General features: G+C 35.7%; 1 protein-coding gene across 2 annotated transcripts in view; it reads left to right on the forward strand.

Moving 5' to 3' along the window:
* Positions 1-18,602, forward strand: part of MSH3 (mutS homolog 3) — a 180,909-nt gene that overhangs the window by 89,897 nt on the left and 72,410 nt on the right. For both annotated transcript variants that reach the window (XM_082650995.1, XM_082650996.1), the window contains exons 14-16: positions 11,504-11,691; positions 12,421-12,589; positions 18,137-18,201. In XM_082650995.1, the coding sequence (XP_082507121.1) occupies positions 11,504-11,691; positions 12,421-12,589; positions 18,137-18,201 (422 nt within the window). The remainder of the gene's footprint in view (positions 1-11,503; positions 11,692-12,420; positions 12,590-18,136; positions 18,202-18,602) is intronic.

The following is an 18,602-nucleotide window of genomic DNA, read 5'->3' on the forward strand; positions in this document are numbered from 1 at the left end:
ATTTGGTAACAGACCAACTTTAGGAAGTCTGAATGCTTTAAAGCAAATTTTTATAGATTAGTTAGCTGGCTCTTGGAACATACCATCAAACACATGTCTGTTCTTTATCATTAGATTACTCTAAATAAGCTTCTGCTGTATGCACCAAATGGTGAGTGATATCCTGGGTACAGATTGTGCCAATTATGTGAAATTCAGAAAATGGTAAGGAACACGGTTTGGATGTTGTGGAAGTGGTAGGCCTAGGCCATCTGGCTGTGTGGAAAGTGTCGTGGAATAGGCACAAATAGGTATTTTTATGTTGATAATAATAGAGGATACCAAGTGGGCCGACTCTTAAATAAAATAAGCATTTCTTTTGATAGTAAGACTTCAAATTTAAATCTTAGAAAATAGTGGTAGTCATAGGAATTCATATTAACTGCTCAATAACTATTTTGTAAGAAAATGATACATAAGTGCTAAGGGTGGTGAATACATTTAAAGGATTATAGCACTTAGTAAATGTTGAAAGGAGAGTGTTTCCAGAATTTTGTAGGCGAGAATAGTTTCATAGCTAGACTGGTAGAAGCCCAAAGCCATGTGTTCAGTATGGAGCTTAGGCTGGAGTTCTTCCAGTCCTGTGATGACCTGCCTCTGCACTTGGGCATGTGTTCTCAAGCTCTTCCACAGAGAAGGTTGCTGCCAGAAATGGGGTTGAACATGAGCGACTCCAGGAGCAACAGTTTTACCCTTATCCTCAGCTTTCTTGCAGCTCCATTGAGTCATTTTGCTTAAGAAGTTTGGGAGCAACCTGCCATGGGCACTTAGGACTTGATTGCAAGCACTTCTGGTTTTCACCTTGCTTCTGTTGCTGACTTAAACTTTATATCATACCTGAACGTGAACCATCAATCCCCTTTTTTGCTTATCAAATTACAATAATTACAAGACATTATTATTCAGAAATTCTATTGAAAATGTTAATTTTTGCTCTTTTATTAGCATGTACTATTAAATGACTCTAGGTCAATTCTAGGCTGTAAATTAATTCTAGGCTGCACATTTATACAAACAGTGCAGCTTCCTGTATGTATCTTTCCCAGCAAGCCATGGCCTTTCTGGAGAAAAGGTGCTTTATGATGCATTTTCAACTCAGCTTTTGTTCAGGTGGACCTAACTTCCTTTTTTTTCTTTTTGCGTAATTTACTTCATTCCTTGTAGTTAATTATTATCTTTCTAAATATGTTCTTAGCATTCATCCATTTATACATATATGTGTATATATATGTGTGTGTGTATATATATATATATATATATACTATTTATGTTGTGTACTTATCATTAACTCAAACTTACATTGTCCTCTCATCTCCAGATATTTATTTTCATCAAATATTCTGTTAATTTCATTTTCTTGAGCCTTCCTACCTGACCCAACCTGGACTGGTTGCCCTGCTATACCTGTTGAATAGCTGTCTTCTTAGATTCCCTTTATTTCCCTTGAACTGAATCTTCTGTTTTCTGTATTCCATAACTTCCTCTTGGTTTATTCCATCATTTTGGTAGAGTACGTTCTCTAGAAGCATCCTGAGAAAGGGCACTGGAAGTAAGTTTTGAAACATAGATGTCTGGAAATGTCTTTTTTCTTTTACTCTCACATTTGATTGGTAGTTTGGTTGGGTATAAAAATTCTAAGCTATAAATTATTTTCCTTCAGAATTTTGTGTTACTTCATTGTCTTCTTCAATAGCTTCTACTATTGTTGTTAAACAGTCTGAAGTCATACTGGTTCCTGATTCTTTGTGTGACTTTTTGTTGTTGTTGTTCTTTTTTTCTCTCCTTCTGGAAACGGAAAATTCTCTCTGTCTCCAGTGTTTTAAAATTTCATGGTGATTTGCCATGATTTGGTTCTGTTTTAATTCATTGTATTGGGCCCTTTCAAGCTGGCAACCAAGTTCTGGGAAATTTTTCTGAATTATTATTATTATTATTATTTAAAGTTTGGAAGTACAATTATAAATTCAAAATTATTTTTTTTATTGAAGTATAGTTGATTTACAATGTGTTAATTTCTGCTGTACAACAAGGTGATTCAGATGTGTGTGTGTATATATATATATACATATACACACATTCTTTTTTTAATGTATTCTTTTCCATTATGGTTTATCACAGGATATTGAATATAGTTCTCTGTGCTATACAGTAGGACCTTGTTGTTTATCTGTTCCATATATAATAGCTTACATGTGTTAACCCCAACCTCCCACTCCACCCCTCCCCCAACCCCCTCCCTCTTGGCAACCACAAGTCTATTCTCTATGTCCATGAGTCTGTTTCTGTTTCATAGATAGGTTCATTTGTGTCATATTTTAGATTCCACATATAAGTGATAATCATATGGTATTTGTCTTTCTCTTTCTGACTTCCTTCACTTAGTATGATAATCTCTAAGTCCGTCCATGTTGCTGCAAATGGCATTATTTCATTCTTTTTTATGGCTGAGTAGTAGTCCACTGTATATATGTAACACATCTCTGAATTATTTTTTGATGATTTCTTTCTTTCTGCAGCTCTATTATTTGAGTTGATTGAATCTTCTGGACTGATTATCGAACTTTCTTCTGTATTTCCATCTCTTTACACTTTTGCTTTACCTTCTTGGAAATTTTATCACGTTGATCTTCTGCCTCTTTTGTTGCATTTTTCATTTCTACTCTGATAGTTCAAGTTCTAAAAATTTTTGGTTGTTTTCTTATTCTCTGAATGTTTCTTTTTTAAAAAATATAACATGCCATTCTTACTTCATGATTCTCTGTTTATTTCAGTACTCTTATTTCAATATTCTCTGTTTAACTGAGGATATTGTTAACATTTTTTTTAGAAGATTTCTTCTACCTGTATAGGCTCTATTTCTTCTAGTATTTGTTGGTCCATTAATTGATTGTTTTAATTTTTGCATTTCATGTTAGAATTTTTAATCTGTCTGATCATTTTTAAAGAGTGGGGAACTAAAATGCCGATAGCAAGGTCTGTGTAGTTGAATGTGGCTTGCAAATTATGAGGTGAACTGTAGTGTGAACTCAATGGTCCACTTATTGGGGGAACTCCTGGTATATGGTACCTTTAGAATTTTCCTCTTGGGCTTGTGAGATTCCCCAGGGACTCTTTCAGTTTTCTGACTGCTAATGTTCTGGGAGCTCAGTGGGGACAGCTGGGAATCTCAGCATTCAGTTTGTACTCATTCCTTTAATCCCTTGCTTTTGGTGGTACTCTCATCCTTCACTGTGCCTGAAGCTGGTACACACACCCTATGTTTTACCTTCTCCAGAGAAGAAAACTACAGTTGACCCTTGAACAGCATGGGTTTGAACTGTGCGTGTCCTCTTATAGCAGATTTGTTTCAATAAATATGTACTACAGTACTACATGATCCATGGTTGGTTGAATCCATGGATGTAGAAACACAAATATGCAGGGCTGACTGTAAAGTTATGTTCAGATTTTTGACTGTGTGAAGGGTTGGCACCCCTAACCTCCACATTGTTCAAGGGTCAACTGTAGTCTTCTGTAGGGTAGGAAAATGGTGGTAGTTTAGTAGCATATAGAGGAACAGGGGATTGAGGGATTTAATTGCTGCTTAATTCACTTTCAACCAGTTGTTTTCTCCCCTCCCAACTCCCCTACTCCCAGCTTCCACTTCCACTTTGTGCCACCAGTTCCTGAGTCTTAGGATTCTGGGTATAACTCAAGTGGGGTCCTACTTTTCCTCATAGCTGCTTAAGATTCAAATACCTTGAGGCTTCTAAGTCAATAACTGTTAGTCCATTTTCTTTGTAGCATCTAAGGGATTGTTGCTGTTGTTTTTTCTCCTAATCTTGAGGTTTCATGACTTTTAAAACAATCTTGGTCTGTAGCTTCAAGACAGAGTGAAATTAGATGCACATGTTTAGCACATACTCTTTATCCCAAGCTCCAAAAGTAAAAATTATTCACGTTCGAAGATGGAGTAGAAGGACGTGTGCTCACTCCCTCTTGTGAGAGCACCGGAATTACAACTAACTGCTGAACAGTCATCGACAGAAAGGCACTGGAACTCACCAAAAAAGATACCCCACGTTCCAAAGACAAAGGAGAAACCGCAGTGAGACGGTAGAAGGGGTGCAATCACAGTAAAATCAAATCCCATTACTGCTGGGTGGACGATTCACAAACTGGAGAACGATTATACCACAGAAGTCCACCCACTGCAGTGAAGGTTCTGAGCCCCATGTCAGGCTTCCCAAGCTGGGGTCTGGCAATGGGAGGAGGAATCCCCAGAGAATTGGACTTTGAAGGCCAGTGGGATTTGATTGCAGGACTTCGACAGGACTGGGGGGAAACAGAGACTCCATTCTTGGAGGGCACATACAAAGTAGTGTGTGCACCAGGACCCAGGGGGAAGGAGCAGTGACCCCATAGGAGACTGAACCAGACCTACCTGCTAGTGTTGGAGGGTCTCCTGCAGGGGGGGGGGGTGGCTCACCGCCGGGAAAGGACACTGGTAGCAGAAGTTCTGGGAAGTACTCATTGGTGTGAGCCCTCCTGGAGTCTGCTATTAGCCCCACCAAAGAGCCTGTAGCCTCCAGTGCTGGGTCACCTCAGGCCAAACAATCAACAGGGAGGGAACACAGGCCCACCCATCAGCAGGCAGGTGGATTAAAGTTTTACTGAGCTCTGCACACCAGAGCAACACTTAGCTCTACCCACTAGTCGCTCCCATCAGGAAGCTTGCACAGGCCTCTTAGATAGCTTCATGCACTAGAAGGAAGACAGCAGAAGCAAAAAGAGCTACAGTCCTGCAGCCCGCAGAACAAAAACTACAATCACAGAAAGACAGACAAAATGAAAAGGCAGAGGACTATGTACCAGATGAAAGAACAAGATAAAACCCCAGAAAAACAACTAAATGCAGTGGAGATAGGCAACTTTCCTGAAAAAGAATTCAGAATAATGATAGTGAAGATGATCCAGGACCTCGGAAAAAGAATGGAGGCAAAGATCGAGAAGATGCAAGAAATGTTTAACAAAGACCTAGAAGAATTAAAGAACAAACACCTAGAAGAATTAAAGAACAAACAAACAGAGATGAACAATACAATAACTGAAATGAAAAATACACTAGAAGGAATCAGTAGCAGAATAACTGAGGCAGAAGAATGGATAAGTGACCTGGAAGACAGAATGGTGGAATTCACTGCTGCAGAACAGAATAAAGAAAAAAGAAAGAAAAGAAATGAAGACAGCCTAAGAGACCTCTGGGACAACATTAAATGCACCAACATTCGCATCATAGGGGTCCCAGAAGGAGAAGAGAGAGAGAAAGGACCCGAGAAAATGTTTGAAGAGATTATAGTCGAAAACTTCCCTAACGTGGGAAAGGAAATAGCCACCCAAGTCCAGAAAGCACAGAGAGTCCCAGGTAGGATAAAACCAAGGAGAAACACACCGAGACACATAGTTATCAAATTGACAAAAATTAAAGAAAAAGAGAAATTATTAAAAGCAACAAAGGAAAAATAACACACAAGGGAACTCCCATAAGGTTAACAGCTGATTTCTCAGCAGAAACTCTGCAAGCCAGAAGGGAGTGGTACGATATATTTAAAATGATGAAAGTGAAGAACCTACAACCAAGATTATTGTACCCAGCAAGGAGCTCATTCAGATTTGATGGAGAAATCAAAAGCTTTACAGACAAGCAAAAGCTAAGAGAATTCAGCACCAACCACCAAACCAGCTCTACAACAAATGCTAAAGGAACATCTCTAAGCGGGAAACACAAGAGAAGAAAAGGACCTAAAAAACAAACCCAAAATAATTAAGAAAATGATAATAGGAACATACATGTCAATAATTACCTTAAATGTGAATGGATTAAATGCCCCAACCAAAAGACACAGATGGGCTAAATGGATACAAAAACAAGACCCATATATATGCTGTCTACAAGAGACCCACTTCAGACCTAGGGTCACATACAGACTGAAAGTAAGGGGATGGAAAAAGATATTCCATGCAAATGATAATCAAAGGAAACCTGAAGTAGCAGAACTCAGATAAAATAGACTTTAAAATCAACAGTATTACAAGACAAGGAAGGACACTACATAATGATCAAGGGATCAATCTAAGAAGACATAACAATTGTAAATATATATGCACCCAACAAAGGAGCACCTCAATACATAAGGCAAATGCTAACAGCTATAAAAGAGGAAATTGACAGTAACACAGTAATAGTGGGGGAATTTAACACCTCACTTACACCAATGGACAGATCATCCAGGCAGAAAATTAATAAGGAAATATAAGCTTTAAATGACACAATAGAACAGATAGATTTAATTGATATTTATAGGACGTTCCATCCGAAAACAGCAGATTACACTTTCTTCTCAAGTGCACACAGAACATTCTCCAGGATAGATCACATCATGGGTCACAAATCAAGCCTCAGTGAATTTAAGAAAATTGAAATCATATCAAGCATCTTTTCGGACCACAATACAATGAGATTACAGGTAAAAAACTGTGCAAAATGCAAACACATGGAGGCTAAACAATATGCTACTAAATAACCAAGATATCACTGAAGAAATCTAAGAGGAAATCAAAAAATACCTAGAGACAAATGACAATGGAAACACGACGATCCAAAACCTATGGGATGCAGCAAAAGCAGTTCTAATGGGGAAGTTTATAGCAATACAATCCTCTCTCAAGAAACAAGAAAAATTTCAAATAAAAAATCTAGGGCTTCCCTGGTGGCGCAGTGGTGGAAAGTCCGCCTGCCAAGGCAGGGGACACGGGTTCGTGCCCCGGTCCGGGAGGATCCCGCGTGCCGCGGGGCGGCTGGGCCCGTGAGCCATGGCCGCTGGGCCTGCGCGTCTGGAGCCTGTGCTCCGCGACGGGAGAGGCCACAGCGGTGAGAGGGCCACATACCACCAAAAAAAAAAAAATCTAACTTTACACCTAAAGGAACTGGAGAAAGAAGAACAAAAACACCTCAAGTTAGTAGAAGGAAAGAAATCACAAAGATCAGAGCAGGAATAAATGAAATAGAGACAAAGAAAACAATAGCAAAGATCAATAAAACGAAAAGTTGGTTCTTTGAGAAGATAAACAAAATTGATAAACCATTAGCCATACTCATCAAGAAAAAGAGGGAGAGGACTAAATCAGTAAAATTAGAAATGAAAAAGAAGTCAAAACAGACACCTCAGAAATACAAAGCATCCTAAGAGACTACTGCAAGAAACTCTATGCCAATAAAATGGACAACCTGGAAGAAATGGACAAATTCTTAGAAAAGTATAATCTTCCAAGAGTGAACCAGGAAGAAATAGAAAATATAAACAGACCAATCACAAGTAATGAAATTGAAATTGTGATTAAAAATCTTCCAGCAAACAAAAGTCCAGGACCAGATGGCTTCACAGGTGAATTCTATCAAACATTTAGAGAAGAGCTAACACCCATCCTTCTCAAACTCGTCCAAAAAATTGCAGAGGAAGGAACACTCCCAAACTCTTTCTATGAGGCCACCATCATCCTGATACCAAAATCAGACAAAGGTACGACCAAAAAAAGAAAATTACACACCAATATCATTGATGAATATAGATGCAAAAATCCTCAATAAAATACTAGCAGACAGAATCCAACAACACTTTAAAAGGATCTACACCATGATCAGGTGGGATTTATCCCAGGAATGCAAGGCTTCTTCAATATATGCAAATTAATTAATGTCATACACCATATTAACAAATTGAAGGAGAAGAACCATATGATCATCTCAATAGATGCAGAAAAAGCTTTTGACAAAATTCAACACCATTTACGATAAAAACTCTCCAGAAAGTGGGCATAGAGGGAGCCTACGTCAACATAATAAAGGTCATATATGACAAACCCACAGCAAACATCATTCTCAATGGTGAAAAACTGAAAGCATTTCCTCTAGGATCAGGAACAATACAAGGATGTCCACTCTTGCCACTATTACTCAACATAGTTTTGGAAGTCCTACCCATGGCAATCAGAGAAGAAAAAGAAATAAAAGGACTACAAATTAGAAAAGAGGAAGTAAAACTGTCACTGTTTGCAGATGACATGATACTATACATAGAAAATCCTGAAGATGCCACCAGAAAACTACTAGAGCTAATCAATGAATTTGGTAAAGTTGCAGGATATAAAATTAATGCACAGAAATCTCTTGCATTCCTATATATTAACAATGAAAAATTTGAAAGAAAATTTAAGAAAACAATCCCATTCACCATTACAACAAGAAGAATAAAATAGGGCTTCCCTGGTGGCGCAGTGGTTGAGAGTCCGCCTGCCGATGCAGGGGACAAGGGTTCGTGCCCCGGTCCAGGAAGATACCACATGCCGCGGAGCGGCTGGGCCCGTGAGCCATGGCCGCTGAGCCTGCGCGTCTGGAGCCTGTGTTCCACAACGGGAGAGGCCACAACAGTGAGAGGCCCGCGTACCGCAAAAAAAAAAAAAAAAAAAAAAGAATAAAATACCTAGGAATAAATCTATCTAAGGAGGTAAAAGGCCTGTATTCAGAAAACTGTAGCACTGATGAAAGAAATCAAAGATGACACAAACAGATGGAGAAATATAGCATGTTCTTGGATTGGAAGAATCAATATTGTGCAAATTTGACTGTACTACTAAAAGCAATCCACAGATTCAGTGCAATCCCTATCAAAATACCAATGGTATTTTTCACAGAAATAGAACAAAAAATCTTACAATTTGTATGGAAACACAAAAGACCCCGAATAGCCAAAGTGATCTTGAGAAAAAAACCGGAGCTGGAGGAATCAAACTCCCTGACTTCAGACTATACTACAAAGCTACAGTAATCAAGACAATATGGTACTGGCACAAAAACAGAAATATAGATCAATGGAACTGCATAGAAATCCCAGAGATAAACCCATGCACCTATGGTCAATTATCTCTGACAAAGGAGGCAAGGATATACAATGGAGAAAAAGACAGTCTCTTCAATAAGTGACACTGGGAAAACTGGACAGCTACATGTAAAACAATGAAATTAGAACACTTCACTAACACCATACACAAAAATAAACTCAAAATGGATTAAAACTTAAATGTAAGACCAGACACTATAAAACTCTTAGAGGAAAATGTGGGAAGAATACTCTGACATAAATCACAGCAAGATCTTTTTTGACCCACCTCCCAGAGTAATGGAAATAAAAACAAAAATAAACAAATGGGATATAATGAAACTTAAATTTTTTGCACTGCAAATGAAACTATAAACAAGATGAAAAGACAGCGCTCAGAATGGGAGAAAATATTTGCAAACAAATCAACGGACAAAGGATTAATCTCCAAAATATATAAACAGTTCATGCAGCTCAACATGAAAAAAATAAACAACCGAATCCAAAAATGGGTGGAAGACCTAAATAGACATTTCTCCAAATAAGACATACAGATGGCCAAGAGGCAATAAAAAGCTGCTCAACATCACTAATTATTAGAGAAATGCAAATCAAAGCTACAATGAGGTAACGCCTCACACTACTTAGAATGGACATCATCACAAAATCTACAAACAGTAAATGCTGGAGAGGGTGTGGAGAAAAGGGAACCCTCTTGCACTGTTGATGGGAATGTAAATTGATACAGCCACTATGGAGAACAGTGTGGAGGTTCCTTAAAAAACTAAAAATAGAATTACTATATTACCCAGCAATCCTACTACTGGGCATATACCCAGAGAAAACCATAATTCAAAAAGACACATGCACCCAAGTGTTCATTGCAGCACTATTTATAATGGCCAGGTCATGGACGCACCTAAATGCCCATCGATAGACAAATGGATAAAGAAGATATGGTACGTATATACAATGGAATATTACTCAGCCATAAAAAGAATGAAATTGGGTAATTTGTAGAGACGTGGATGGACCTGCACACTGTCATACAGGGTGAAGTAAGTCAGAAAGAGAAAAACAAATATTGTATATTAACGAATATATGTGGAATCTAGAAAAATGATACAGATAAAGAGTTTGCAATGCAGAAATAGAGACACAGATATAGAGAACAAATGTATGGACACCAAGGGGGGAAAGTGGTGGGGGCGCTGGTGGGGTGAATTGGAAGATTGGGTTTGACATACATACACTAATATGTATAAAATAACTAATAAGAGCATGATATATAGCACAGGGAACTCCACTTCACTGTACAGTAGAAAGTAACACAACATTGTAAAACAACTATACGCCCCTGAAAAAATTATTCACGTTCATGTTACAAAATTACAAGAGTATACAGGAGTGTAAAATAAAGAGTAAAAAGTCTCCCTTTACCACCCTCCTACATATCCACTACCCAGAGGTAACTAGAGAAAGTTACATGTGTACTTCCCAGAAATTTTCAATTTATACTTTTATTTCTGTAGAATAATATATATAGTTCAAAGAATCACAAATGATATTTTACTGTGTAAATACATATATGGTATATAGTGTAAACATATACTATGTATATTTAATATATGTTGAAACTACAGAGTTCCATATCAACCTGCACATCAGTATTTACAGATGTCTAAGTTTTTTAACTGTTTTATAGTATCACATTGAATGAGTTTTTCCTAATATCTCAATTGCTGGATACTTGTTTCTTATTCATCTTTTTAATATTATTACCAACAGTGCTACTGTAAAGATTTTCACTACTTGTGAAAAATAATTTTAGTTAAATCCTTTAAAGTGGAATTGTTTAGTCAAAGGGTATATACACTTTTTATTATAAATATATGCCAAATTGCTCTTCAAGAAAGTTACGCCTCTACTAGTAGTATATAAAAGTGTCATTTTCACACTCTATGTGACTTAGCTATTGTCATACTTTAAAATCTTTGACATTCTGATGAGTGAAAAATGCTATCTTGTCATTGTAATTTGCTTATCCTAATTATATGTGACATTAATCATGTGCTCATTGGACATTTTTTTCTATGAGCTTCATAGTCAGTTCGTTTAGCCACTATTCTTTGGATTATTCATCTTTTCCATGTCAATTTGTAAAACCTCATTATACTTGAGAGAATTTTGCCCTTTATCTCTTAAATGTTTTGCAGATATTTTCTCAGAATTATTCTTTTTATTTGCGACATTGTTTACTGTATTTTTGTTATATGGTCAACATATTTTAAAATGAAAAAATACTGAACAAGTATTGGCTTTCCTATCCTTGACTCAAATTATTTTCTTTATAGCTTGAAAATATTATCTTATAAAGTGCTTAAACTATTAACATTTAGGACATATCAACAAAAACTTTATTTCAATTAACTAATTTATACGGTAAATTAAAATTTTCTTTTATTCTGATTCTACCTTTAAAACGACCACTAACTATATTTCATTTTCACATATGTTATGCTATTTAGGAAAAATATTTCTATTTTCAGTGTTCTACGCAAGAGTTCTTCCTGATTGTCAAAACCCTGTATCACCTGAAGTCAGAATTTCAAGCACTAATACCTGCTGTTAATTCCCATGTTCAGTCAGAGTTGCTCCAGACATTTATTTCAGAAATTCCTGAACTCCTCAGTCCAGTGGAGCATTACTTAAAGATTCTCAATGAACAAGCTGCCAAGTAAGTAGCAGACCCTTAGTTCTTCCTTTCTAGCAGTGAAAGTAATGTATTTGCCATTTGATGTGTGGATACTTAAGCTTCTATAGAAGTAATGATAGAAGTTGCATGTAAAACTAGAAATGTGATCGGATACTAAAGGCTCTATATTACAGCTGGAAATAACACTTAGTGTTTAGGCAGTTCTGTCATACAGAACAAATGCGGTACTTCTCCAGGTATCAGGTGATGAAAAGGTAAAGTACAGGCCGAGCAAGTAGTAGCAGTTTATTAATCCAAAAATAGATGGCAGATGGCATCTTGTGCTTATTTGCTAGATATCCAGAGATCCTCTGCTTTATATTCAGAAACTGTGGAAGGAAAGTTATCCTCTAAGGAGTAGTTGTTTTACAATTTATCCCACAAAGAACTCTATGTATAAGAAAAAAGATTTGGCAGTATTTACATTAGTGTTTATTTTCTGAATATACAACATGAAATGTTGAATTTCATCTCTTGGTTTCACCATGGCAAGCATGAACTTGCAAAATGAAAATAATGTTAGGGTAATTTTGTCTGTCTTCAAAGAAATTAAGAAACTCACCCATAAGTATTTAGTGGAAGAGCTGGAATTAAAATCTTGTTCTCCTGACTTCCTACCCTTTGGTCTTTCATTATGTTTTGAAAAATAATTGTTAATTGGTATAAGTAATATGCTTTAATATATGTATTTGCATTTTCTCATTTTTTTAGGACTGGGGATAAAACCGAATTATTCAAAGACCTTTCTCACTTCCCTTTAATAAAAAAGAGGAAGGACGAAATTCAGGAAGTTACTGACAAGATCCAAACACATTTGCAAGAAATACGAAAAATACTAAAAAATCCTTCTGCACAATATGTGACAGTATCAGGACAGGAGGTAGTATCAAACATACTTTTCTTTTACATTAGTTTTTCTCAATTGGAAAGGATATTTTAAAATGTAAATAAAAATCTGAGGATAGATGAAAGTATTATTGTTTTCTTTTTTTCAGATTTTCTGTTTTGTTTCTTGGAAATATATTGTAATAGCTTATTTTGATAAGAATTTTCTTTTAATAACAGTATTTGGTTTGCTTATTTACTTTAGTCTCGGTAAAACCATGGAACTTAATGTTACATGTGTTTTAATATTATCTATTGAAATTGTAGAGAACCTTGACTATTGTAAATAATAACTTTCAAGACTTCATTTGCCCTAAATCCGGGAGAGAGAAGTTAGTCTTTTTCTCCCGGCCTGCAGATGATGAAATGATACAAACCGCCTAATGTAGTGAATAACCTACACTAATTGGATCACAAAGTGATTAAATGGCAGGGGTTCCTTTTGAAGCAGTATAGCTGCTGAAAGAACTGAAAAAAAAACTATAGCAAAAACCTACATTTAGTGGATCTTCCATAAGATTATGGTGCTGTCTAGAATGTGTTTTTTGGTATGTGTATTTCTGTTTAAAGTTTGATATTAGTATCTGAAAGAGAACCAGGAATAAGTACACTTTTTAAAGTGTACTTGTATCTGTCGGTCATATTCTGAGTCTTGACGTATTGCTACTTCTACATCTTATGTTTAATAAAATATAAAGATTCCAACTGAGGGGATCTGAAAAATTCTACTTTGTTAAAATAGCAAATTAGGGAATTTGTGAATAATTTCTATAGGATGAACATTTTATTCTGAATTTTTAAAAATAGATATTTTTCTAGTGGGGAAAAGTGTAATTTCAAATGTTTTTAAAATATTTGCACTGCTTTATCTATTTAGCCAAGTGTTGATTTGTTTGATTACTTGAAATAAATTCTACAGTAAATTATAATCTTTATTAAAATATTTATTAATGTAACAGACCAGTGATTAAGTCAGCCTGTCTTCTAGACAAAATTAAGATATTATACGAAGGCAGACATTTCATAATGCATTCCACATAGAGCTCTATATAACAGAAAAATGACTTCACCCTACATATACTTACTTCTCATTCTTCCCCTGAACAGGCAAATACCAAATACTTAATTGCATCTCTTGGTTTCACTATATAATTATGACCTTGCAAACTGACAAGTGATCTCAGTGCCACTGTTCTGTTCTATTTGTTGAAAATGAGATGATCAAAATTGCTTGATACATTAATAAAAGATGTTTAGTAGAAAAGTGGGGAAAGATGCCATTTCTACCACTTAAATGCTACATGACCATGGAAGAGTCACCTCTGTAGTGAGACTACTGTGAAGACCAATTGAGTTAAAATACATGAAAGTATTTTCTAATTGGAAAGCACTATGCATATATTATTCATATAATACTAATAATAGTAATATAGTTACCATTTGTCAAGCACTTGTTAATGTTCAGAATGGTGCTAAGTGCTTTGCATATATTATTAATCCTTGTAACAACACAAAAAGGGATTATTCCAGTTTTGCAGGAAAGAAAACTGAGACTTGGCATAGTATAGTGAGATAAGTTACCCAAGTTAGAAGCTCATTTCCAGCCCAGGTCTGCCTCCGATCTTTATACCATGTCGTTATTTCACTCAACTCACAAATATTAATACAAGAGATTATCAACATCATAGATTTTATTTGATAAAATCCAGACATTTTAGAGCTCATACTATTCAGACTTAAATAAAGCTCAAGGCTTTGGAAGACAGCCAGGGATTCATTTGGCAGTTTTAAAGTAAAAGTGGGGAAAACTGATTAGGAATTCATAAGGGATAGTAGATTAGTTATTTTGTATCAGTATAGCATTGACATTTAAGAAAAAGCGCAGAGTGGAGATTAAGTAATTGGATTACAAAGGATTAACAAGGAAGGTAAATTATCTTATTATTTTTAACCTTTACTAAGTTAAGGTGATAAGTTTGAGGCAAGAAATTTCTTAGTTTTTAACAATAGGATGGATTCTTGTTTTTTTTTTTTAATCTGTAGAATCTTAATAGTACATCAATACAGAATCACTTTTATAACATTTTTTGGGAATTAGTGATTCTGTTCATTCGAACACCAAATGATAGTCAGCATTGTTATAATCAAATTCTGTTTAAACATTTGTACTGAAGTTATAAGCAAATTTAGAGATACTCAAAGGAATAAGAACAGACTCCATCAAATATGATTACCTCTGAGAAGTGAAGGAGGAGAGAAGGAAAACCCTTGTTTTATATATATGTGGTTCTTATTTTATACCCTTCGGTTCTGTCTGAAATTTTATTTCCATACATATAACTTTGTAATATATTTTTAAAAACCTGTTATAGCAGCCCTATGTGGTACATGGATCTTGTTGATATTAGTAAAAATAGACTGTCAAGTCAGTGTTACTTTTGGCACCATTCATTTTTTTCACCTTTGTTCCCAGTTTTTACGCGTTAGAATACTAAGCCTTATTGACTATGGTAAATTATTGTGTCTGACTCAGAGAGTATTGGTTTAGAAAATAGTGAAAGAAAGAAAATCCTGGAAAGAAAGTAATGAAAGCAGAAATTTACATAGCTTTACATAGTTAGTTCATTGCTTCTGTGGCAGTCTCTTTCATGTTTTATCTGTGGAGAGAATTGTTTCTTAACCTTGAATCAGATATGGAATAGGCATGGGGTGATATTTAGACTTGAGGCAGTATTGATTAGTAGTTTTCTTAAGGAAAAGGAAAGAAATATTAGTGGAAAATCTGTAGAAACAATTTTATTAATTTGCAGCATATCCAAATATCTGCTTAGCAGGTTTAAGACGTAGAAAGCAATCTCTGTTATATTTTACATCTAAATAAAAAATATTTGCAAATTCCTAAGACATAGTGGGAAAGAAAGTGGGGAGAATAGGAATGGGTGAAGTGTGGCCTTGGAGAAAACGGAGAGCAGTTTCTGGAGTGTGATAAGAATTTCAGCAAACTTAACAATGATGCCAGTCCAGTGATTCCACGGGCTGTAGATCGAGTAACAATATCTGACATTTAACCAGGACAGAACTGGATCCCAGCAGAAGAATATGAGGGTTTGTTACAATGAATCTGGACAGACTTCTAGCATCCGCACCTGAGAAACACAGTCACGAACTATAGAGTGAGGGAAGTTGCTATGAGAACTCTCTAAGATTTCTGAAATATATGTTAATTTCCAATTTTTGTTAGTTTCCTTTTCTTTAGTAATAAAGTCTCTAAACAAAAGGCCTGTCTTCTCATTCTTAGAATGTTCATGAAATAGAAAATTTCCTATTCCATAGCTAGTGTAGAACAGAAAAAAATTTGCTAGTTGAAGACAATTCTGAGGAGAAACACAGGCTGAAAAGATGACACACAGGACCAGCACCTGAGGAAGTGACTCCAGGGGTTTAACAAGCAGGAGGTCCACGTAGCTTTCCTGATTCTCACTCTGTTTTCCATCCTGTATTGGCTCTATAAATGGCTTGCTTGAGGAGCTGTGGTCCTTAGAATGGACCCTGGATACTTACAGATTGAACAGTTATGGTCCAAACTATTCCCAAGGTGCTCCAAAGGGCTGTGGCCAGTGGCAGTTGGTAATGAGTATAAGGCATGGATCTGAATCCAGAGCTGCCATGCTGCAGAGTTATGGTGAATAACTTAAGTACACTATCCTAGCTGGCTGCCCAGAGACCTCACTGAGGCAGTTGTAGCTTCTTTTCAAAATTTCCACCATCCTTAGGCAGTAATTCCTATGGAGCTCTGTGTTACCATGTCCTTCCCAAATATTAGTGATCTAACGTGGTCCTCAATTTTGCTGTTTGCCTTTGACATAGCTCCCCCCACAGTTAATTTTTTAAAAGACCAATATGTTTTCTCATAGAACATTTCAAAATAATATTTAAGCAGAATTTTTTAGCCTACTCTTAAAGTGATTTCTCATCAGTGATATTTATTTTGTGAATTTTTTTCCTTAGTTACTTTTTTTTTTTTAGCCAAGGGGACTTTTAAAGACTCTTCACTCTTAACTCTTTAACTGGATATATCAGATTTGAAATTGTATTAATTCCCTCTATAAAAGAGGACATCATTAGTTATAAAATCTTTGCTAAGGATGAAAATTCTTAAAATTAACCATTAATTCCTATTATAATTAATGTAAAAGCTACAATGTTTCTATTAATAGAAAAGTAAACTCAAAAGCTAGGCTGATACTTTTTGTTTTTTGGCTGTGTTGGGTCTTAGTTGCAGTTGCAGCACGCGGGCTCTTTGTTGTGGTGCGTGGGTTTCTCTCTAGTTTTGGAGCGTGGGTTTTCTCTCTAGTTGTGGCATGCAGGCTCCAGAGTGCATGAGCTCTGTAGTTTGCAGTGTGCGGGCTCTAGTTGAAGCACACGAGCTCAGTAGTTGTCGCGCACGGGCTTAGTTGCCCCGCGGCATTTGGAATCTTAGTTCCCTGACCAGGGATCGAACCTGCATCCCCTGCATTAGAAGGCAAACTCTCCACCACTGGACCACCAGGGAAGTCCCAGGCTGATACTATTAATAATATGCCTATTATAAATACCTGAAATGTTGTAAAACATGTGACAAAGTTCCTGTAGCCATCTCAAAATTAGTGGCCGCCACAGAGCTTCTGGGTCCCATCCCATACAAAATAAGTGTATTTTTTATTTGTTTATTTATTTAAATAAAACATTAAGTTTCATTGCAATAATACAGGAAAGTGAACAGGAAGAAGAGATGATATATAACTAGTACTAAAAATGGAAGGTGTGATTGAAGTAGTGATTTCATTTACTTCCTGGATGATTTCAGAAAAGCTTGTAGAGTACAGTTGGATCTATAAAGATATGGTTCATATAAATGAAAACTTAAAGAAGACACTTGTGAAGAAATCTATTCCTCCCTTAATTGCTGAGGAAGTTAAGTGCTTTGTCTGAGTATACTTTTAGAGGACTTAGGTTTCTTGGATAAAAACTATTACGATGAATCCTCTTCTGTTCAGAATTAGGGACTGACCATATCTCAAGCTGATATAACATCTAATAATCAAATATTTTAAAATTTTGTGTACTTAGAAATTCAGTCTTATTACTGAGTAATAGAATTCTTAAGATAAGTGGGTAGTAATAAATGAAAAAGGTCATTAAAGAAAAATCACCATTCGTAGTATGAACATAACAGTGTTACAAACATTAAAGCGCCAAGTTATATCCTTTATCACAAACTTTTTGCTGAATACAAATTGTACTTTATCCCAAGTATTGAAACCCTAATTAATAATATTTGGTTGTGCGGACACATGTGAACTCTCCCAATAACAATACTGGATTTATTTTGAATGTTTAGATTAATATTTGCTAGACTATTATAGCACAGTTTTTTTTTTTGAATTACAATCATTACATTTATTTTCAGCTATTATAGAACAATTTTGAGGAAGATTTAAAAGATTTAAAAATATAATGGTTAATCATTTTAATATCTAACCTTTATTTGTATTTATTTTAGTTTATGATTGAGGTAAAGAATTCTGCTGTATCTTGTATACCAACTGATTGGGTTAAGGTTGGAAGGTAAGTTTAAAAATACATGTTTTTTCTTATTAACGTGAATTATGACATGTGTTTACCTGCATGCTTCTGGTATGTTAATAACCACATCCTTGACATTAAAAGCAATTTTGGCCCTTCAGTTTCTTTATGGAACTTTAACTAGATAAATAATTATCTTAAACTCTTTTTATCCTGGATTTTAAAACATTTTTTCCAAAGGGTATCTTATTTGTGTACACTTTTCTTGTTTTGTGAACTACTGTTTTATTCTTATACCTCAGAGAACACTTTAAACACATGGAAAAAGAAAGTTGCAGAACCTTCAGTTATAAGATTAATTTGGTTGCTTGAACTTCTTGATGAATGCTATACCTGACATTTCTTTTAAGAAGCTGACATTTCATTTTGTGCCTCACTGAGCT

This window comes from Grampus griseus (genome assembly GCF_964374135.1).
Source record: "Grampus griseus genome assembly, chromosome: 3".
NCBI classification, from domain to species: Eukaryota; Metazoa; Chordata; class Mammalia; order Artiodactyla; family Delphinidae; genus Grampus; species Grampus griseus.